Genomic DNA, 22,989 nt, shown 5'->3' on the forward strand with positions numbered 1-22,989 from the left:
CCCAACTAGGTGGAGGAAGAGGGACTCGGCAGGAAGGGCCCCCCTCACCCTCCCCGGCTAGCTTAGCTAGAAGCAGCATAGTCTAGTGGAAAGAGCATGGGCTTGGGAGTCAGAGGACCTGAGTTCTAATCCGAGCTCCGCCCTGGTCTGCGGTGTGACCTTGGGCAAGGCGCTTCACTTCTCTGTTTCTCATTTCCCTTACCTGTAAAATGGAGGTTAAGACTGCGGGCTCCGTGTGAGACATGGACTGCGTCCAACCCGATGAGCTTGTACCTACCCCCGGAGTTTAGTACAGTGCCTGGCACATAGTGAGTGCTTAACAAATGACCATAAAATAAAAAAGCCTGCTGACGCTTCTCCCTCTCCTCTCATTGGCCTCAAAGCCACAGATGGCAGGGAGAGGGCGGGGACGGGTTGCCCCCTTTGCAGTGAGTAAGAACCGGGATGAAGGGAAGCAGCAGGGAGTTGGGGATAGAGCACAGGCCTGGAAATCACAAGGTCCTGGGTTCTAATTCCCACTCTGCCACTAGTCCACTGTCTGGGCAAATCATTTCAATTCTCTGGGCCTCCGTTCCCTCATCTGTAAAATGAGGATTGAGACGGTGAGCCCCGCGCGGGAGAGGGACTGGGTCCAACCCGCTCTGTTAGTATCCTCCCCAGCGCTTAGTACGGCGCCTGGCACATAGTAAGAGCTTCATAGATACCACAGCTATTATTATTGGGTGACTGGAAGGAGCAGCTGAAGAGAAAAATGGGGACCGGGACCTGGAAAGGCATGTGAGGGAGCAACAAAGGCAGCTGTCACTCTCAGCAGACTTTCGAGAGTCTCAAGCCAGGATGGGATCGGTAATGATAATAATAATGGTATAAGTTAAGGGCTTACTATGTGCCAGGCACTGTACTAAGTGCTGGGGAGGCTCTGTGTGGAGAGACTGAGAAAAGAGGGAAACGGCACAGGTGAGAAGTGGGTTTTATTCAAGGCGTTCATTGGTACAGGCACCGACTCCTCAGGGACTGGTTGTGGCACATGCTTTGGTCAAGAAGAGGAGAAGCAAAACAGTCCAGCGCTTAGTACAGTGCCTGGCACACAGTAAGTGCTTAACAAATACTCTGATTAATAGAACAGGGGTGTGGATGCTGCCCGGCAACCTCTGACCCCAGGGAACCGTCTAAGAACCCGATGGTGAGGCGAGAATTCCACATCTTGCCTACAAAGCCAATTCAGATCTTTCCTCTAAAGTTGAATCCTACCTGCCGACCTGTCCTCCTTCATTCCGTCGCTTCGCGATCGATAAACTCCCCCCGCCCCCCCCAGGACAATCCGGAAAGACGTCCCGGAGTCCGCCGTGGCCGTTTATTAGATTTTAGGCCACCGGAGAGGTGTGAGGTGAAGGGTGACGCTGCGTGGGAACCACCCGTAAAGGACCACCCTGTTTGTGTGTGTGTGTAGATCCCAAATTGTGTAGAAGCAGCGTGGTCGAGTGGAAAGAGCACGAGCCTGCAAGTCAGAGGACCTGGGTTCTAATCCCAGCTCCGCCACGGGGCTGTCTGTGTGATCTTTAATTCTCTGGGCCTCCGTTACCTCATCGGTAAAATGGGGACGAAGCACTTCTCATCTGCAAAATGGGGGTGAAGAGCATGAGCTCCACGTGGGACGTGGACCGTGGCCAACCTGATTAGCTTGTGTTTACCCCAGCGCTTAGTACACTCTCTGCCCTTAATAAATAACGACAGTTATTATTATTCAACCTGGAACTCACCTGGAGAGAGCATCCCCTCCCCCCCCATTGAGGAAGTAGGATCTGGAGAGCCCTAGCTGAACAAGAGGCGTTAGTCCAGTGGATGGGCCTTCGCCGCTACACCGAAGAGGGGTGCTGAGGCGGGAGACATCTAGTAAGGAGCCCTCCCGCCCCCCCGGACGTAGATTAGAAGCAGCGTGGCCTAGCGGAGAGAGCGTGGGTCTGGGAGTCAGAAAGACCTGGGTTCTAATGTCAGTTCTGCCAATGACCTGCCGTGTGACCTTGAACAAGTCACAACTTCTCCGCCGGGATCTCCTCATCTGTACAATGGGAACACCTGTTCTCCCTCCTACTTAGACGTTGAGCCCCATGGGGGACGGGGCCCGTGTCCAACCCAATTTTAATCACACCTACCCCAGCGATCGGAACAGCGTTGGACGCATAGTAGGTGCTTAACGAATACTGTAAGAAAAAAAACGGGGGGGAATTGGGGGCCACCTGCTTCCCCTAGACCTTCCAGCCAGAACTTCAGGCCCCGGCTGGGACTGGGTCGTCGAGAGCCCTGCAGGTGGCAAGGGAGCTCGGGTTGACTGCGGACCGAGGCTTCCGTTCCGTGGAAGAGCCTCGTTCGGGTGCCCCCTTTACCCTGGTGGGAGATCGGGGGTGGTGGGGGGGTGTGCGTGAGTGTGTGGGTGTGTAACACCTGAAGTTTCCCAAGGAGCTGAAAGAGAACAGGAGTCTCGGGTTGGGGCCGGGGGGGGCATCTCCAACACGTCACGAGTGGGCTACCGGGCCGTTCAGATCCAGGACGGGTGTCCCAGCCCCCCAAAAGACCCCCCCCCCCAGCCAGTCCCTTATCCAGGGGCAAAGCTGGGGGGCAGGGGCCGAAGGGTGACCCGAAAAGAGCCCCGGCAGAGGCGGGAGGGGGTGGCTCTGGGCCTCCCCTCCCTTTCTGCTGACAGCCCCCGGCCCCAAACCTCCTGCCGGTTAAACCGCCCTTCACCGACGTCCCCCCAGTCCCCATCTCTCCACCCCCCACCCCCCCCAGTGCCCCTCCACCCCAAACCACAGCACACCCTCCGTCAGTCCTCCCCATCTCCCAGCCCACCCTCCAGCCACGAGCTGCGGGGGAGACGCCCCCAGGAGCGGGCTAGAAGCCCCCCCCCGAGAGTCGATGACCCCCCCCCTCCAGGGTGGGCACCAGCGTGCCTCCCTCTCCACGGGCAGGGCCGGCAGAGCGGGGGGTCCCGGTGCCAGCTTGGGAAAACACGTATCACGGCAATGACGTTGGCGGATGATCCCGGCGAAACACGGCGAGCTCGGCCCCCACCCCAACCCCCGCCGGCCCCGAAGTCTCATGCAAAAGGGCCGGAGGGGTCCGGGCCGGCGGCCGTCACGTGCCGGGGACGACCTCCCACTGCTGACCGGGCGAGTCGGCCCGGCACGGGCCGGTCACCGCCCAGGGCGACTGGTTCTCCAGACAGAAGCCGCTGACCGAGTGCTGGATCAGAGCGCCTTTCATCTTCCATTTCTGGCCGCGGGAGGGAGGAGAGACAAAAGAAGAAAGTCGACCAGCCTACGGACCAGTACGACGGACCTCCCCTCCCCGCAGGTGAGACGCGCTAGCGGGGCTCGGGGTAAAGAGCACGGGCTTGGGACTCAGAGGTCACGGGTTCGAATCCCAGCTCCGACACTGGTCCGCCGGGTGACCTTGGGCGAGTCATTCATCTTCTCTGTGCTTCAGTTACCTCGTCTGTAAAATGGGGCTTAAGAATGCGAGCCCTGATGACCTTGTATCCACCTTACAACAGTGTTTGGCACATAGTAAGTGCTTCACAAATAGTATTATTATTAATAAACACAGCAGCCAGAGCCCCTCCCTTCCCCAGCAGGAGATGTGTTCTGGTGTCCAAGCTCCCTCTGGGGAGCGAGCGCTTAATACGGTGTTCTGCACACCGTAAGCGCTTCCCCCCCCAACTCCCCACCCCACAGTCCAAGCTCCCTCTGGGGGGGCGAGCGCTTAATACGGTGTTCTGCACACAGTAAGCGCTTCCCACCCCTCAGCACTTATGTATATACGTTTATATGTGTATATCCCGCTCCGCCACTTGTCAGCTGTGTGACTGTGGGCGAGTCACTTCACTTCTCTGTGCCTCAGTTCCCCCATCTGTAGAATGGGGATTAACCGTCAGCCTCACGTGGGACATCCTGATTACCCTGTATCTCCCCCAGTATTTATATCGACACGTTTCCTCGTTCTGATGTCTGCCTCCCCCCATCTAGACGGTCAGCCCACTGTGGGCAGGGATTGTCTCTATTGCTGAATTGTATTTTCTAAGTGCTTAGTACAGTGCTCCGCACACAGCAAGCGCTCGGGGAGAACGACGGAATGAATCTCGAACCCACGGACCAGTGGTGGGAGCGACTCGGGGCCCGGTCTTGGGCATGGGGAGGATCTGGCCGGGAAAGAGGCGAGTTACCTGTCTGCCGTCTTTCTGGTTGCATCGCTCCAGGGTGACTTGGGATCCAGCTGAGAAGGAGGTGATGGACAGACACTGGTCCTGCTGCCAGATCAGGGGGTCACTAAACACCCACTCCTGAAAGGGAAAAGATGCGAGAGAGAGAGACCAAGTCCGCCCCGACTCCGCTGCAGGCGCATATTAATTGATGGCCAGCGGGACTCAGCGGGAAGAACCCGCACTTTGGAGTCAGAGGTCATGGGTTCGAATCCTGGCTCGGCCACTTAGCTGTGTGACTTTGGGCAAGTCACAACTTCTCGGTGCCTCAGTTCCCTCATTTGGAAAATGGGGATGAAGACTGTGAGCCCCACGTGGGACAACCTGATTCCCCTGTGTCTCCCCCAGCGCTTAAAACAGTGCTCGGCACATAGTAAGCGCTTAACAAATACCAACATTATTATTATTATTATTATTATTAACTTCTCTGTACCTCATCTGTAAAAATGGGGATTAAAAAATGTGAGCCCCATTTGGGACAATCTGATCACCCTGTATCTACCCCAGCGCTTAGAACAGTGGTCTGCACATAGTCAGCGCTTAACAAAATACCATTATTGGGAAGCAGCGTGGCTCAGTGGAAAGAGCCCGGGCTTGGGATTCAGAGGTCATGGGTTCAAATGCCGGCCCTGCCACTTGGCAGCTGGGTGACTGTGGGCAAGTCACTTAACATCTGGGCCTCAGATCAGTTAAATCACTTAACTCTGGGCCTCAGTGACCTCATCTGTAAAAATGGAGCCTCACGTGGAACAACCCGATGACCCTATATCTACCCTAGGGCTTAGAACAGTGCTCTGCACATAGTAAGTGCTTAACAAATACCAATATTATGATTATTATCCTTCACTGCTCCCTGGCTTTCGGCTGTCATATTCATTCATTCATTCAATAGTATTTATTGAGCGCAGTGCAGAGCACTGGACTAAGCGCTTGGAATGGACAAATCGGGTAACAGATATTCAATCGAGCCATGCTATTTATTGAGCTCTTGCTTTGTGCTGAGCACTGTACTAAACGCTTGGAAGAGCACAATAAAGCAGGTGGAAGCTATCCCTGCCTCAGTGGCTTACAATCTAGTGAGGGAGGTAGACATTAAAATCAATAATAGGTAAAGGGAAAGCAGAGTTCAAAGATATCTCTAGAGCGTAAACTCATTCAATCGATCATATTTATTGAGTGCGTACTATGTGCAGAGCACTGTACTGAGCACGTGGGAGAGTACGATATAACATTATATCAGACACATTCTCACTGTGTCTCTCCCAAGCGCTTAGTACAGTGCTTTGCATTACAGTTAAGAGCTCAGCGAATACCGTTGTGAAATGGGGATGAAGACTGTGAGCCCCATGTGGGACACAAATAGTGTCTAACCCGATTATCATTTATCTACCGCAGTGCTCAGCAGAGTGCCTGGCACGTAGCGCTTAGGAAATACTGCTGGAAAAGAAATCGACAGATGTGGAAACTGAGGCACAGAGAAATCAAGTGATCGTTTGAGAACACTGAGCCGGCAAGTGGCGGATTGGGGAGGAGAACCCAGGTCTCCCGAGTCCTAGGTACGGGCTCTTTCCACTAGGCCACAGTGCTTTCATTCATTCATTCAATAGGATTTATTGAGCGCTTACTATGTGCAGAGCACTGTACTAAGCGCCTGGAATGTACAGATCGCTTCTCTGCAGGTCACTAGCCTGGGGAGGTTGCAGGGTGCTGTGCAGGACGTGAGTTGAGGAGGGTGGTGGGCGGAAAGCCTCGGGGAGGAAGAGACCGCTTTCCCCCCTAGATCCCTTGGGGCCGGGCAAGCTGGTGGGGTGTCACCCTCCTTTGGGGGTCACTCCCGGCACCCCCACCTACCCCGGGGTCATCTCGCCCCCATCGATAGCGCTCCCTGCCGGAGCAGGCAATAATGATGATAATACTAATAATCGTGGTGATTGTTAAGCGTTTACTATGTGCCAGGCACTGTATTAAGCGCTGGAGTAGATACAAGCTGATCGGGTTGGACACGGTCCCTGTCCCACATGGGGCTCCCAGTCTTAACCCCCATTTTACAGGTGAGGAAACTGAGGCCTAGAGTAGTGAAGAGGAGGAGTAGTAGTAGTGAGTAGTAGTAGAGTAGAGTTGAGAAGCAGCGTGGCTCAGTGGAAAGAGCACGGGCTTTGGAGTCAGAGGTCATGAGTTCGAATCCCAGCTCTGCCACTTGTCTGCTGTGTGACCTTGGGCAAGTCACTTCACTTCTCTGGGCCTCAGTTACCTCATCTGTAAAATGGGGATGAAGACTGTGAGCCCCACATGGGACAACCTGATTCCCCTGTGTCTACCCCAGCGCTTAGAACAGTGCTCTGCACATAGTAAGCACTTAACAAATACCAACATTATTTTAGTGAAGCGACTTCCCCAAGGTCACACAGTAGACGAGGGGTGGAGCCGGAATTAGAATGGAGCCGGAATTAGAACCCAAGACCTTCTTCTGACTCCCAGGCCCGGGCTCTTTCCACTAAATTGATATTAATGTCTGCCTCCCCCTCTACATTGTAAATTCCTTGTGGGTAGGGAATGTGCCATGTTCTATGAGAAGCAGCGTGGCTTAGCGGAAAGAGCCCGGGCTTGGAAGTCAGAGGTTGTGGGTTCTAATTCCGGCTCTGCCATTTATCAGCTGTGACACTTTGAGCAGGTCACTTAACTTCTCTGTGCCTCGGTTTCCTCACCTGCAAAATGGGGATGAAGACCGTGAACCCCCATGTGGGACACCTTGTTTACCTTGTATCTAACCCAGCACTTAGAACAGTGCTTGGAGCATAGTAAGTGCTTAACAAATACCATCATCATTATGACGTCATCCTCTCCCAAGCGCTTAGTACAGCGCTCTGCACACAGCGCTCGATAAGCCCGTCAATGGGCGGGGATCGTCTCTGTCGCCGAATTGTCCAGTCCAAGCGCTTAGTCCAGTGCTCTGCACATAGTAAGCGCTCAATAAATACTATTGAACGATAAGTCATTGGTTGAATCGTATTTACTGAGCGCCGACTGTGTGCAGAGGCCTGTACCCAGCGCTTGGGAGAGGACGAGAGAACAATACCATGGACTGATTGACGTCTCGGCCTCTCGAGGGTCCGCGGGCCCTCACCTGCGTCCCGGCGGGGCCGCCCGCCGTCCCCCTGCAGCCGCCCACTCCGGCCGGGGAATCGCCGGCCGCGTCCCGGCCGCGGGACTCCAGGCAGCTCGCTCCTTGCCGGATGATGCCGGGCGCCGGCTCCTTCTCGGGGACCCTGGGGACAGAGGGAGCGTGAGCGGTGGGGACCCGGTCCCGCGACCCTGAGCTCCCTACCGGGGCATACTGGGCCTCGGCCAGGGCATACTGGGGAGGGACGGGGGCTGGAAGACCGATCCTCTGGCCACCGAATATGGCGTTCCTGTCTCTCAGCTCGATTCGATGCCTCCGGCCCTCTCCCCTGGCCTACCCATGCCCTTCCCATGCCGTCCCTCTCCCCTCCCCCTGCCCAGCCCTACTCCGGTCTGCCAGGCTCTGGAGCCAACGGAAGGCCGTGAGATGATGATAATCACGGTATTTGTTAAGCGCTTACTATGCGCCAAGCACCGTTCTAAGCGCCGCGGTAGATACAAGGTAATCAGGTGGTCCCACGTGAGGCTCACAGCCTTAATCCCCATTTTACCGATGAGGTAACTGAGGTTCAGAGAAGCGAAGCGGCTTGCCCAAGGTCACCCAGCAGACAAGCGGCGGAGCAGGGATGAGGACCCACGTCCTCGGACCCCCCCAATCCTGGGCTCTTTCTACTAAGAGAAGCAGCGTGGCTCAGTGGAAGGAACACGGGCTTGGGAGTCAGAGGTCATGGGTTCTAATCCTGGCTCCGCCACTTGTCAGCTGGGTGACCGCGGGCAAGTCACTTCACTTCTCTGTGCCTCAGTCACCTCATCTGTAAAAGGGGGATGACGACCGTGAGCCCCGTGTGGGACAACCCGATTACCAGGTATCTACCCCGGCGCTTAGAACAGGGCTTGGCACTTAGTAAGCGCTTAACAGATACCAACATTATCATTACTAAGCCGCTGGCCTGATTCTGTCATCAGCTCTGGGTTTTCCTCAGGCCCACCAGAGGTTAGGGGCAGGATTTTCCCCAAGCAGGGCCGACCTTCTCCTGCCTCGCCTGCCTTCTTCAACCTGGGACCTGTTCTGCCACTTGTCAGCTGTGTGACTGTGGGCAAGTCACTTCACTTCTCTGTGCCTCAGTTCCCTCATCTGTAAAATGGGGATTAAGACTGTGAGCCCCACGTGGGACAACCTGATTCCCCTATGTCTACCCCAGCGCTTAGAACAGTGCTCGGCACATAGTAAGCGCTTAACAAATACCAACATTATTACCTGTTGCCCTCTGACCCTTCCTGCCACCCTGTCCCTCAATACTTGAGCCTGCCTTCACTCACTCTGCCGAGGCACCCCAGAACTGTGGCCTCCCTGCTCAATCATTCATTCAATCCGTCGTACTTACTGACCGCTTACTGTGTGCGGAGAACTGGCCTAAGCACTTGGGAGAGGACAATAGAACGGTTAGGACACAGTCCCTGCCCACCACCAGCTTTCATCCTGGCGGGGGGACACGGACCTTCATAACAATAAATAAATGATATGGACATAAGTACTGTGGAGCTGGGAGTGGGGGATGAATAAAGGGAGCAGGTCAGGGTGACGCAGAAGGAAGTGGGGGAAGAGGGGAGGGGGGCTTAGTCAGGGAAGGCTTCTCGGAGGAGATGCGCCTTCAATAAGGCTTTGAAGGTGGGGAGGGGAATTGTCTGTCGGATTTGAGGAAGGAGGGCGTTCCGGGCCTGAGGTGGGACGTGGGCTTCCCTGTCCATCCCATCCACACCATCTAGAGGCCCCGAATCTTTGTGGGGAACCGGGCTGGGACCGAGGTATACGCGGGGGGCTTGAGGGGAGGGGAGAGGGATGGGGGAGATGTCAGGTTCAGAGGTGAAGGGGCACGGGATGTCCCCAGGGATCTGAGCCGGGCGGCGGCGGGGAACTTTGCGACGGGGTGGCCCTGGGCACCCAGAGAACCCAACCTGGCGTCTTCGATAGCTGCTTCCCTCAAAGGACACCCGGCTGGGACATTCGTCACCCCTCCCTCTCCCGCCTCCTACCCTCAAATCCCCTCCCAGATCTTCTCTCTGACTCCTCCAGCACAAACACATGCCCACCCACACACGCAGCTTGCTCGGGCAGGGAACGTGTCTGCCCACTTTGTTGAACTGTACTCTCCCCAGACGCTTAGAACGGTGCTCTGCAAACAGCGTTCACTAATTTGCTTTTTAGTGGTGTTTGTTAAGCGCTCCCTAGGTGCCAGGCACTGTACTAAGCGCCGGGGTAGATACAAGCTACTTGATTTGGATGCGGTCCCTGTCCCGCCTGGGGCTCCCGGCCTTCATCCGGACTGTATCCGACCCGATTTGCTTCTGTCTACCCCGGCGCTTAGTACAAGTGCCTGGCACATATGAAGTGCTTACCAAATCCCATCGTTATCATGATTATTCATCCCCACTTTACAGATGGGGTTACTGAGGCCCAGAGAAGTGGCAGAGTCAGGATTAGAGCCCAGGACCTTTTGACTCCCAGGCCCGTGCTCCATCCACTAGGCCGTGCTGCTTCTCCGATAAAATAAACACCACTGATTGATAGACACACATACACACACTCACTGTAGACCCTCTAGACCGTAAGCTCATTGCGGGCCGGGAATGTGGCCGTCGATTGCTATGTCGTACTCTCCCGAGCGCTTAGTAGAGTGCTCTGCGCTGGGTAAGCGCTCGATAAGTCCGACTGACATAGACCATGCATCCCGACCCACCAGCACGTGCAAGGGACAAGCGGAAAGGAGGTGGGGTGTTGGTTGGGGTCCCGTTCGAACGGGACCCGGCCCCTCGGGGGGCCAGAGCCTGGGGTGGGGAGGGGAGTCACTCACTTGAGCTCCGGGTAGACGTTCTCCAGATACCACTGGAAGGATTTGCAGTTCATCTTCTGGCGTTGCTCCACTCGCTCTGCCACGCTGCAGGCAGAAGCCAAACAATTCCGGGAAGAGTCATCATCGGGGTCATTTGTTCAGCCTCTACTCCATCCCCAGCGTCCCCCGGGCTAGATGCGGGAGAGTCATTTCCAACACGGGCCCCGTCCCACGTAATAATAATGGCGGCATTTGTTAAGAGCTCACGGGGTGCCGGGGACTGTACCAAGCGCCGGGGTGGATACAAGCCAATCGGGTTGGACGCAGCCCCTGTCCCACTTGGGGGTCACGGTCTTAATCGTGGGGTTCACGGGCGAAGGAGGAGGGACGACGGGGGTTGGATCCGTTTAAGAAGAGGAAACTGAGGCACAGAGAAGTCAAGTGACCATGCGAAAAGAGGGGGCGGGACGAGATTAGAACTCAGGTCCTCCGGCTCCCAGGCCGGCGCTCTTTCCGCTAACGGCCGCGCTGCTTCTCGGTTCCCCTGAGGAAGGGGGCTGAGTGAGGCGGTGTGGAGAAAGCAGAGGACGTCAGAGAGACCCTACCGCGGGGAGGTCTGTTATCTGTTACCGATTTGTCCATTCCAAGCGCTCAGTACAGTGCTCTGCACATAGTAAGCGCTCGATAAATACTATGGAATGAATGAATGAGGTCGTTTCAGTCCAAGGAGACAAGTCGTGCCAAAAAATGGTGAATGGGTCTTGCTTTCTGGGGTCTTTCCCCACCATCTCAGAGGCCCGAAGAGAGACCCTGGGCAGGGGGGAAGGGTGGTGGGAGTAAAGTGGGCGGTCACTTTGACGCCCCCAGAGAAGAGGAGCAGAACGAGACCTCCTTTTCAGGGCCAGGCTGGACTGCCTCAGTGACCGCTGTGTCATCCGGGCTCCGACATAGAGAGAGACACAGCCTGGCCTAGTGGTTGGAACCCGGGCCCGGGACTCAGAAGGACCTGGGTTCTCAACCCGGCTCCTCCGCTCGTCTGCTGGGTGGCCTTGGGCAAGTCACTTCACTTCTCTGGGCCCCGGTTACCTCAGTTGGAAAATGGGGATTAAGACTGCGAGCCCCATGTGGGACAGGGACTGTCCAGCCTAATTTGCTTGTATCTCTCCCAGTGCTTAGGACGGTGCCTGGCACGTAGTAAGCGCTTAACAAATAATGTTAAAAAAAGTTCTTCTAGTTTACTCTCCCAAGTGCTTGGTACGAAGCTCAATAAATACGATCGACAGGCTGGCATCTAGTAAGCACTTAACAGATAGTCATTCATTTAATTGTATTTACTGAGAACTTACTGTGTGCAAAGCGCCGTACTAAGCACTTGGGAGAGCACAATAGAACAAAAGACACATTCCCTGCCCCAAACCATTAAAAAAAATAATAGTAAACTGTAACAGTAATCTTAGTCCACTCTCCACCCTCCCCTCAGCCCCCAACCCTTTCCGTTTCCCCCCGCCCCCCTTTTAGAGAGGGATCTTAGAACGGCCACTCGTTGTTGGCAGGGAATGTCACTATTTATTGCGGTACTGTGCTTTCCCAAGCGCTTAGTACAGTGCTCTGCACCCAGCAAACGCTCAATAAATACGACTGAATGGATGAACTGCCAATGAGGAGGGGCCCCCGGGGACCCACCTGCCGAAGGCTTTGCCGATGGCGGAAGGCCGGGCTTCGTAGTAATATTGCTTGTAATCGTCCATCCACACTTCGGCCGCGCGCTTCGTGTTCCTGCAGGGGAAGGCCAGAGGCAAGCGGGGAATGCGGGGAGCTGAATCCCCACCGTGGGGGCCGGAGACCCAGGAGCCTCCGGGAAAAGGAGCGGCGCTGGGGGTTGATGTGCCAACTTCTGTCCTCTCAATCCATGGTATTTATTGAGCGCTTACTGGGTCCTCCAGACTTTAAATTCATCGTGGGCAGGGAAAGGATCTACCAACTCTCATTGTGATGCACTCTCCCAAGTGCTTAGGACAGTGCTCTGCACTCAGTTAAAGTGCCCAATAATTATAATAATAATTATTACAGTATTTGTTAAGCACTTACTATGTGCCAAGCGCTGTTCGAAGCGCTGGGGTAGATACAAGGGAATCAGGTTGTCCCATACGGGGCTCACGGTCTTAATCCCCATTTTACAGATGAGGTAATGAGACACAGAGAAGTGAAGTGACTTGCCTCGAGTCACACGACGAGTAAGCGGCGGAGCCGGGACGAGAAAACCCACGTCGCCTGACTCCCAAGGCCGGGCTCTTGCCACTAGGCCATGCTGCATTGATTGATCGATTGATTTTGGATTTGCCAATGAGCAGTGCCTGCCCCCCGCACCGTCCTGCTCCCTCTCAGATCTCCCTCGCCCCTCAAGAACACCCTCCTCCTCCCCCAACTATCCAGGCTCCTCTCAATTCCCTCTGACCTCAGGACCACCACCCCTCCCAACGCCCTATTTCCTCTCAGCTCCCTCTCCCCCTCAGGGCCATCCCCCTCCCCACCAACTGCCAGACAATCCCTCTCCCCCACCCTTCAAAGCCCTACTGAAGGCGCACCTCTTCCAAGAGGCCTTCCCACACGAAACTCCCCTTTTCCTCATCTCCCACTCCCTTCCACGTCACCCTGACTCTCTCTCTCGGCTCTCCCCACCCCGACACACATCACTCACTTATATATCTATAATTTTATTTATTTCTATGGATGCCTGTTTACTTGTACTGATGTCTGTCTCCCCACTTCTAGACTGTGAGCTCGTTATGGACCGGGATTGGCTCTCTTTATTGCTGTATTGTACTTTCCAAGCGCTTAGTAGAGTGCTCTGCACACAGTAAGCGTTGAATAAATACGACCGAATGACCTGCCCTGCTCCCTCTCAGTGCCACCCCCCTACCCCGTCACCCCACGTCTTCTCCCCTGGCAGCTCGCTCTCCCCTTAAGACCTGGTCCTCTTGGCTTCCCCTCCTCTGGCCCCACCACGGCCGTGTCCCGCCCTGGGCACCTACTTGATGTAGGTGAGGGCGTTGCCCTCGGGGAAGTCGTAAGGGTGGCGTTTCCTGAAGACGTGTCCCACACGGCTGCAGGGGACAATCTCCAAGCTGCCACCGCACATCCACACCCGGAAGGAGAGCTCTGGAAAGGAGAGCGTGGTCAGCGGGGGAGAGACGGAATGAGGTTCGGGGAGCATGATCAGCAGGAGCCAGACCCTCCACCCCCCTCCAAGCATCAGCACTTAACACAGTGCTTAGCACAGAATAAGCGCTTAACCAAATACCTCCACTGGCGTTAATTATAATCAGCTTCCTCTCTGGACTGTAATAATAATGATAATAATAATAATTCTGGTATTTGTTGCTGCCCTTCTTCCTCCTGAGGGTAAGGGGTCACAGGAGGGGACTTTTTAATCCCATCATTTCCTTAAGAGCTGAGGGGTGGGTGTCTGGAGATGGGAAAATAAGGGAAACTGCCTTCCACCTGTTGGAGCAGGTGAATTTCTGTGTACACACACACACACACTCGCACCCGCCACAGAAGATAGGAGACGGAGGTCGCTTTGGAACTCACCAAAGTTTTCTCCTCCCCAGATGTCCATCTGAGTGTCATATTTCCCCAGATGGTTAAACCAGGACTTGTCGATCACGAAGATCCCTCCGGCTATGACGGGGGTTCTGGGGAAGAAGGAGGAAGAAGACCGTCAGGCCACCCTCGAGCGGACAGTTGGTAGGCTAGGGGCACCTCAGAAGGATTAAGCCCGAAAGAAAGTCCCAGCACTTCCCAAAGGCCTCAGAAGAAGAGGGAAGCTGGGTCGGTTGGGCGGTCATTTTGTTCCCTCATCACCTCACGTGTCATGAGAAGCAGCGTGGCCTAGTGGACCGAGCCCAGACACTGGAGCTAGAAGGCCTGGGTTCTAATCCTGACATCTCCATTCGCCGGCTCTGTGACCTTGAGAAAGACATTTAACTTCTCTGGGCCTCAATTTCCTCATCTGTAAGATGGCGACGAAGGACCTGTTCTCTCCGGTCTCCTTCAGTCGGAGAGAGAAGAACGCATTGTGGAAAATGTGGATCGTGAAGGACAGGGATTGTGTCTGATCTGATGATCTTATAACTGCCCCAGTACTTAGTACGGCGCTTGGCATATATAAACGTTTTACAAATTCCATTATTATTGTTATTATCATTAATAATAATAGTCATAACAGTACTAATAATGATGGTATCTGTTGAACGCTTATTACGTGTCAAGCACGTATCCTCAAGTTGGACATATTCCCTGTCCCACACGGAGGTCACAGTCTTAATCCCCATTTTGCAGATGAGGGAACTGAGGCCCAGAGAAGTCACTTGTCAGATGCGTGATCTTGGGCAAGTCACTTAACTGCTCTGGACATCAGATCACGCATCTGACAAGTGACTTCTCTGGGCCTCAGTTCCCTCATCTGTAAAATGGGGATTAAGACTGTGAGCCTCACGTGGGACAACCTGATTACCTTGTATCTACCCCAGCAAATAGAACAGTGCTCAGCACAAAGGAAGCACTTAACAAGTACCATAATAATAATAATAATTATTATCATCAAGTGGCAGAGCCAGGATTAAAACCCAGGTCCTCTGACTAGTAGTAGCAATCCTTTCCTCATCTCTTCCCAGTGGGGATTTGGGCCTAGATCTTCTTGGGGGAAGCATTTTTTGTCCAGGAGAGGAGGTCCTCAGAGGTGTCCCGCCAACAGGATCCAGATAAGAATCGAGTAGTTGCCTCTTTGAGCCTTGAGCCCCCGAGGCAGGCGCTTAGATCCAGAGGCCCAGGAGCCCAGTGGTCCAGTGGTCCAGCGGCAGAGGTTTCTGTGGAGGCCCCAGAGCAGAGGCCCGGGGTCCCAGGGAGCCGCGGCCGGCCGGCCTCCAGGACTCACCGGATGGACTGTGTGGGGTCTGTCCGGGACATCTTCTGCTCTATGGGGATCTGCTCCCACTTGAAATGGAGGCTCCAGTCGAAGCCTGAGGGGATCAGAAACACAGCGGGGTCAGGGATGGGAAGCTGGACAAAGATTTCAGGCCTTCTCCCTGGCCTGGAGCTGGGGGGTCTGGCTCTCGGGTGGTTCGGTCTCACCCCCGCACCCCAGATCCCAAGGCCACAAGGCAGACGCTCACGGGAGGGAGCTGGTCGGCCACGGCATCAGCAGCAGGGGGGAAGACTCTCCCGTCTCAGGGCGAACTCACGCCTCCCCTCTCTCACTCCCTCACTGCTGGGGAGCTGAGAAAGCCCTCCCTCACCAGGAAAACAGGATGAGGCCGGGAATTTCGGGAGAGGTAGCCAGGAAGCAGCTTTGGAAGGGACGGCTTTAGCCAGGGTCAGCTAAAGGATGTCTTCTCACTTCCCAATCTCGGGCCATCCCCGGGGACCACGTGTGGCAGGGGACAAAATGGCAGCCGACGTCCGGTGGGGGTCTGCCGGCTGGGAGAGGGTGCCACCGCCTTGGTTGGGGTTTCCTCGGCCCCGAACACCCGGTCCCGGCCTTCTCGACCGTCTGTCGGGTGGACGGCAAGCTTATCGCTACAGCCGTAACTCCGGCCTGGCTCCTCGGCCCAGCTTCCTCAGCTGGTCAGCCCCATTGATTAACGGAGGGCGTGGTCAGCAGGGAGAGTCAGGTGGTAGGTAGGGGGTGGGAGGACCCGCACCCAGGGCCCCTCCAAGCGGCTCTGTACTGACCTCCCCTCAGGTCAGCGGATGCCGCCAAGTAGGCGAAGTTGTCCAGGCTGATGACATCGATGATGGGGCTGACCACGCGGGTATAGTCCTGCAGGGAGATAGAACCCGGGCACAGAGGTTCACCGGCAGGGTGGCCCGATGACATAATAATAATAATAATAATTATGGTACTTGTTCAGCACTTATTATGTGCCAAGCTCTGGGGTAGATACAAGGCAGTCAGGATGGACCCAGTCCCTGTCCCACGTGGGGTTCACACTCTTAATCCCCCTTTTACAGAGGAGGGAACTGAAGCCCGGAGAAGGGAAGTGACTTGCCTAAGGTCACACAGCAGACATGTGGCGGAGCCGGAGCCTTCTGACTCCCAGGCCCGTGCTCTATCCACTAAGCCACGCTGCTTCTCCGTGGATGGACATCCATCCATCCGTCAGTCAATCAATCGGAAAGACAAGGGAGTAGCCTTTGGCCAGGGCTCCAAATGATCAGACCAGCCCCGAGGCCGCAAGGTCTCCCCACCAGAATCTCTGAGCGGAAATCACGCATCCTGCTGCAGAGGGTCGGCTCCTCCCTCCGGAGATCCCCGGCTCCTCTCCCGCTCCCAGTCCCCCGTGCGTCGCGGTTCCCGGCCCCCCAGGCCCGACCGCGAGGGGCTCACCTCCTTGACCCTCTGCAGCAGGGGCTGCAGCCACTCACTGTTCACCTCACAGTGACTGTCCAGGAAGGTGAGGATGTCCGCCGTGGCCACCTCTGCCCCTCGGACGCGGGACCGGATCAGACCTGTGGGAGGGAGGGAAACGTGGGTGAAGATCGTGGCGGAGTCAGGGTGGAGATAATTGTGATAATAAGTAAAGCAGCTTGGCCTAGCAGTGAAGCAGTGTGGCCTTGAGGATAGAGCACAGGCCTGGGAGTCTGAAGGTCATGGGTTCTACTCCCGGCTCCGCCGCTTATCCGCTGTGTGACCTTGGGCAGATCACTTCTCTGGGCCTCAGTTCCCTCATCCGTAAAATGGGGCTTGAGACTGTGAGCCCCAAGTGGGAAAGGGACTGTGTCCAGCTGGATTTACTTGTATTCTCCCCCTCTAGACTGTGAGCTTGTTGTGGGCGGGAATGTGTCGGTTCGTTGTTACGTTGTACTCTCCCAAGCGCTTAGTACAGCGCTTAGCACACAGGAAACGCTCAATCGATACGATTAAATGAATTATTCAGTGAATGCAAGTTGCCTGAGGGACTCACCTTCTCGCTGGTTGTTGTGGAGACACTTGACCTTGGGGATCCTGGTGAGGAGCTGGCAGTCTTCGGCTAAACGGAGATCAATCGACCGATCAGTCGAAGGGATTCACTGAGCGCTTACTTTGTGCAGGGCCCCTCACTAAGCGCTTGGGGGAGTCCAGTAATAACGATGGTACTTGTTAAGCGCTTCCTATGCGCCAGGCACAATAGAGAAAGGATGAGGGCAGCTGGGAGGAGGCAGCGGAGAGCATCCGGGAGGGTGAGGGGGTGCTCGGCCCAGCCCGGTGCCGTGGGTCTTGGATGTCGCACCGAGGGCGGTCAGGGAAGCAGGTCGGCAAGCGAGGCGTCTGGTCCCCTCCCCTCTCCAACAGCTCGGCCCCCAGACCACCGGAGAACGCCCCCCACCCCCAAAAGGACCGTCCCCGGGCTCAAAAAGTGTCCATGGAGGGGCCCAGGGAGTTCTGCCGCTGTGAGCTGGACTCTAAGCTTGTCCTCTAGACTATCAGCTCGTTTTGGGCAGGGAATGTGTCTGTTTTTCATTGTAACGCACTCTCCTAAGGGCTTAGTACCGTGCTCTGCACACGGTAAGCACCCAATAAATACAATTGAATGAATGGGTCTATTCTATTGTTCTACTGTACTCTCCCCAGCGCTTAGTACAGTACTCTGCACAAACTAAGCGCTCAGTAAATACAATTGAATGAATGGGTCAGTTCTGTTGTTCTACTGTACACTCCTCAGTGCTTAGTACAGTGCTCTGCACGCAGTGAGTGCTCAATAAATACAACTGACTGACTGTGAGGGCCTCCCTGGGGGTTGGGGGGAGTCCAGGTATCACCAGACGCAGAGGTGTCCCCTCCTGGGGACAGGGCCTTCCGGCGGACACTCACGGTCAGCGCTGAAGTCGTCCACGAGGATGATCTCCCGGACCAGGTTGGCAGGGGTGCGGTTCAGGACACTGCAACAGGGCGTAGGGAGGGGGGGGCTGCCTCAGTACGGCTCGGCTGGGCTCTCGGGCCGACCCTTGACCCGGGCTCCCCAAACTGACCTCTGACCTGGACTCCCCGGGCTGACCCTTGCCCATCAGACCCGCCGGCTGCCTCAGCACCGCCAGATCAGCCCGCTCCACCCGGGGCCGACTACTAACGGGACACGTCAGGCTCACGGCGCTCAGCTTCCGAGCGGCCTGATGCCAGACGCCCAGAAGTAGGGGGTCTCGGGCAGGGTGGTGGACGGGCACCCGGGGGAGGGCTATCTGGCCCAACCCTAACCCCAACTCCCCCCTCCCCACCGTCCAGCTGCCCACCCGGTCTTCTAGGGCCTAGACTCTCGCCAGGTGTCACTTTGCCCTCTCCTATCTCACCTCGCTGTCCTCCTACTGCAACCCAGACTGTGCATTTCGCTCGCCTATTGCCAATCTACTCACTTTACCTCCATCTCATCTATCTCATCGCCAACCTCTTCCCCAAGTCTGCCCTCTGGCCTGGAACGCCCCGCGACGGGCAGTTCCTCTCCTCCCATTTCAAAGCCTTATTTCAGGCCCATCTCCTCCAAGAGGCCTTCCCTGGCTAAGCCCTCCTTTCCTCTTCTCCCACTCCCTTCTGTGCCACCCCGACTTGCTCCCTTTACTCATCCCCACCTCCCAGCCCCATGTCTCGTCTTATGCCGTCGAGTCGTTTCCGACCCATAGCGACACCACGGACATGTTTCTCCCTGAACGCCCCGCTCTCCATCTGCGATCGTTCTGGTAGTGGACCCGTAGAGATTTCTTGGTAAAAATACAAAAGTACTTTCCCACTGCCGCCTCCTGAGCAGAGAACTCGAATCTCTGCCCTCAACTCTCTCCCATATAGCTGCTGCCCAGCATGGGTGAGTTTTGACCGGTGACAGGTTGCCTTCCGCTCGTTAATCACTAGCAAAGCTAGGAACGGAACGGACGGGCCTCTGCTTGACTCTCCCTCCCGTAGCCGAGACTGGTAGAGGACTGGAAACTCCCCGGGTGCGACCCTGAGAGGGGAACTTATGTCCCTCTCTCTATTTTTATTAACGTCTATCTCTTCCTCTAGAATGTAAGTTCACTGTGAGTAGGGAATTTGTCTGTTATATTGCTGTATCGTAGTCTCCCAAGCACTTAGTACAGTGCTCTGCACACAGTAAGTGCTCGATAAATACAACTGACTGCCTGATTCTTGGTGCTTCAGGTTCCTCAACTATAAAATGGGGATCCAGTACCTGTTCTCCCTCCTACTTACACTGTGAGCCCTATACGGGTCAGGGACTGTATCTGACCCAATTAACTCGTCTCTACCCCAGCGTTCAGAACAGTGATTGAAACCCAGTAAGCTCTTAATGAATACTATTTAAAAAAACCAATTTTTTAATGGTATTTGTAAGTGCTTACTATGTGCCAGGCACTCTACTAAGCGCTGGGATGGATACACACAAATCAGGTTGGACACAGTCCCTGTCCCGCATGGGGCTCACGGTCTTAATCCCCATTTTACAACTGGGGTAACTGAGGCCCAGAGAAGTGAAGTGACTTGCTCAAGGCCACACAGCAGACAGATGGCAAAGCTGGGATTAGAAACCAGGTCTTTCTGACTGACTCCCAGGCCTGTGCTCTATCTTCTCTGCCACCCCCGCCCCACTGCCCACTCGCTCTTCCGGGGCCTGGGCTCTCGCCAGGCGTTGGCTGGTGTGCTCCGAACAACGCGCAGGGCTAGCTCCGGGCCACGGGTGGCCCCTACCTCTTCACGGTGCGCAGGAGGGTGGAGCGGGCCTCGTTGTGGAAAGTGATGACGATGCTCGTGACCGGGAGGTCCGAGGGATAGTGTGCCGACGTGCACCTGCGAGACCAACAGAGTCGGGGGTGGGGAAGGGGTGGCGTGACCAGACGGGGGGCTCGGGGGGCTGGTTTCTACCCCCTCGTCTGCCTCGCACAGTTGGCCACCTCCACGATGCATTAAGTCATCGAGTCAGGGAGAAATGCATCACCCGGGGCACCGGCAGCAGTGACCACCTCAGAGGTGGAGGTCGGCCCCGGGAGGGGCTGACTGACCCTCAGCAGCGGAGGACATATGCCAAGTAAGAGGGGTGGGTTAAGGAAAACTTCCAGTCTTCATTTCTTTTAGGGTATTTGTTAAGCGCTTACTACCTGCCGGGCAATGTACTAAGCGCTGGGGTAGATACAAGCTGATCAGGTTGGACACGGTCCACGCCCCACATGGGGCTCACAGTCCTCATCCCCGTTTTACAGACGTGTTAACTGAAGCACAGAGAAGTGAAGTGACTTGCCCACGGTCACGGAGCAGATGAGTGGCGGGGCCGGGATTAGAACCCAGGTCCTCCTGACTCCCAGACCCGTGCTCTTTCCCCTAGGCAAAGCTGCTCTATTCAGACTTTGATGTCTGCCCTCTCCCATTCATGTCTCAAATTTAGCCAAGGGCCTTAAGGGTGGTCAGGGCTGCTGCCTCTGGCCTGTCTTCCCCCTTCGCCTGGACAATGCGAGTCAGGGTCAACTCAAGAGCCTCAGTGTCCACCTCCTAGTATGGCCACATAAGAGACAGGCACCTAATTGCCCCTATCCAGAAACTCTTAACTGTCTGTTTTAAAGGTCTGAATCACCTTGGCCCCCTCCTACTACAACCCAGCCCACACACTTTGCTCCTCTAATGCCTCTCAATCTCATTTTTCTCACCGCCGACTCTCACCCACCACCTGACTCTGGCCTGGAACGCCCTTCCTCCTCATATCCGACAGAAAATGGACTCTTCCCTACTTCTTAGACTTGTTGAAGGCACATCTCCTTCAAGAGGCTTTCCCTGATTCCCCCTTTCCTTTCCTTCCACTCTCTTCTGCATCACCCTGACTTGCTCCCTTTATTCAACCCCCTTCCCGGCCCCCAGCACTCACGTCCTTATCTGTAATTTATTTATTTATATTAACGTTTGTCTTTCCCTCTGGACTGTAAGGTCACTGTCGGGAGGGAATGTGTCTGTTGTATTGTTCTAGTGTACTCTCTGAAGCGTTCAGTACAGTGTTCTGCACACAGTAAGCTCTCAAAAAATGTGATTGATCCAGTCATCCTCCTCCCCGGACAGATGCGCCCGGGTCTGCCTAGGAGGGTCATCAAGCCGGACCTCAGAGAGCCCAGGCCCAAATTCCAGGCTGGTTCTCCCGAGCTGGGCCAGGGCATTGCCATCAACTCTTTGGCCATCTGCCCCTTCTAGAAGGTTCTCCGAGGGTCTCATCTGCTACTCTAGCCAATCCTTCTGCGCCCAGCATATACACACAGTTCCAAAGCCCCAGCCCAGGGCCCCCAGGAAGAGAGGGAAAAAAATATTCCCTCACTTCCTCCTCTTATTGCAGCTATTTTTTATAGCAGCGTTATAACTGTGTGCCGATGAAGAAGTTACGGCTGCTTTCTATTACTTCTTCATCACTATGGTTTTATGCCTATTCCGAGAGGGGACTGTTTCTTCATTACGGCATTTATTACAGAGACAGCAACTTATCACAGCCATTTGCAAGTATTTCCCACCGCCTAAAACAGCTCTCCAGGAGTCAGGCAGGAAAAGCCATAAGCCCGGCTCCAGTTGGGGAATTCTTGCGAGTTTCTTTCAAAGACTTCGTTTTAAGGGAGAAGCAGTGTGGCCTAGCGGATAGAGCATGGGTCTAGGAGTCGAGAGGACCTGGCTTCTAATCCCACTCCACCATTTGTCTGCTCTGTGACCTTGGGCAAGTCACCTCACAACTCTGTGCCCCAGTTTCCTCATCTGCAAAATGGGGATTATGACTGTGATCCCCAGGGGGGACATGGGCTCTGTTCAAGCTGATTAGCTCATCTACAACAGTGATAATAATAATGTTGGTATTTGTTAAGCGCTTACTATGTGCCGAGCACTGTTCTAAGCGCTGGGGTAGACACAGGGGAATCAGGTAGTCCCACGTGGGGCTCACAGTCTTCATCCCCATTTTACAGATGAGGTAACTGAGGCACCGAGAAGTTAAGTGACTTGCCCAAAGTCACACAGCTGACAAGTGGCCGAGCCGGGATTTGAACCCGTGACCTCTGACTCCAAAGCCCGTGCTCTTTCCACTGAGCCACGCTGCTTCTCAGTGCTTAGTACAGTGCCTGGCACAGAGTAAGCACTTAAACAAATACCATTAAAAAATTGGGGGATGAAGCGTGAGGAGGGAAGGCGAGGAAAGTTGGGGAGAATTCTGACTGGGGCCCAGCCAGATGTAAAGGGGAAGGAGGGGCACGGAGCAAGGGGAGATAGGAAAATTAGCACTTGGGCCTTAAACGCCTTATGTCCCGAGCAACTCTGTGAGGGTCCGAGCGACAAGGGTGCCGACAAGGTGACGCAGGCCGGGATGTGGGTGGGAGGGGTGGCTGCAGAGGGTCCTTGGGGTGGGAAGCTCAATAGGCAGAACTGAGGGAGCAAGAGTCAGGCATCCAGAGATTTGGCTGGTCTCCACTCACCTCCCACAGACCCAAGGGGCCTGGCTGCTGATTTCCATATCAAGAAGCAGAAGCCAAGAACCCGAGAATGAGGTGAGGGAGAGAGACTTGGGAAGGACAGGATTGGGGGGCAGGGACTATGCTTTCCGCCAAACTCAACTGGGAACCTCCTCCTCCAACCTCCATATTGGTCCGGTTCCCCCAGGGCAGGGCTTCCCGTGCCACGCCGGGGGCGGGTCCCCAGAAAGGGGGCAATCCTGGAAAAGATAGCCACCCCCCTCCCAGCTCTTTGGGAAGGGCATTTTTATTTCCGGGATTCTGAGCCCGGCGGATCTCACTCTAGTGGGAGGGTCAGGT

General features: G+C 55.3%; 1 protein-coding gene across 1 annotated transcript in view; it reads right to left on the minus strand.

Moving 5' to 3' along the window:
* Positions 1–2,797: 2,797 nt before the first annotated feature.
* GALNT16 (polypeptide N-acetylgalactosaminyltransferase 16) overlaps positions 2,798–22,989 on the minus strand; it is a 35,217-nt gene continuing 15,025 nt past the window's right edge. The window contains exons 3-15 of the mRNA XM_029080936.2: positions 19,916–20,014; positions 18,059–18,126; positions 17,172–17,237; positions 16,595–16,716; positions 15,940–16,027; positions 15,143–15,227; positions 13,798–13,901; positions 13,239–13,365; positions 11,890–11,982; positions 10,228–10,311; positions 7,380–7,521; positions 4,220–4,336; positions 2,798–3,270 (exon numbers count right to left, since the gene is read on the minus strand). Coding sequence (XP_028936769.1) covers positions 3,133–3,270; positions 4,220–4,336; positions 7,380–7,521; positions 10,228–10,311; positions 11,890–11,982; positions 13,239–13,365; positions 13,798–13,901; positions 15,143–15,227; positions 15,940–16,027; positions 16,595–16,716; positions 17,172–17,237; positions 18,059–18,126; positions 19,916–20,014 — 1,333 coding nt within the window. The 3' untranslated portion in view covers positions 2,798–3,132. The remainder of the gene's footprint in view (positions 3,271–4,219; positions 4,337–7,379; positions 7,522–10,227; positions 10,312–11,889; positions 11,983–13,238; positions 13,366–13,797; positions 13,902–15,142; positions 15,228–15,939; positions 16,028–16,594; positions 16,717–17,171; positions 17,238–18,058; positions 18,127–19,915; positions 20,015–22,989) is intronic.

This window comes from Ornithorhynchus anatinus, chromosome 1, assembly GCF_004115215.2.
Source record: "Ornithorhynchus anatinus isolate Pmale09 chromosome 1, mOrnAna1.pri.v4, whole genome shotgun sequence".
NCBI lineage: Eukaryota > Metazoa > Chordata > Mammalia > Monotremata > Ornithorhynchidae > Ornithorhynchus > Ornithorhynchus anatinus.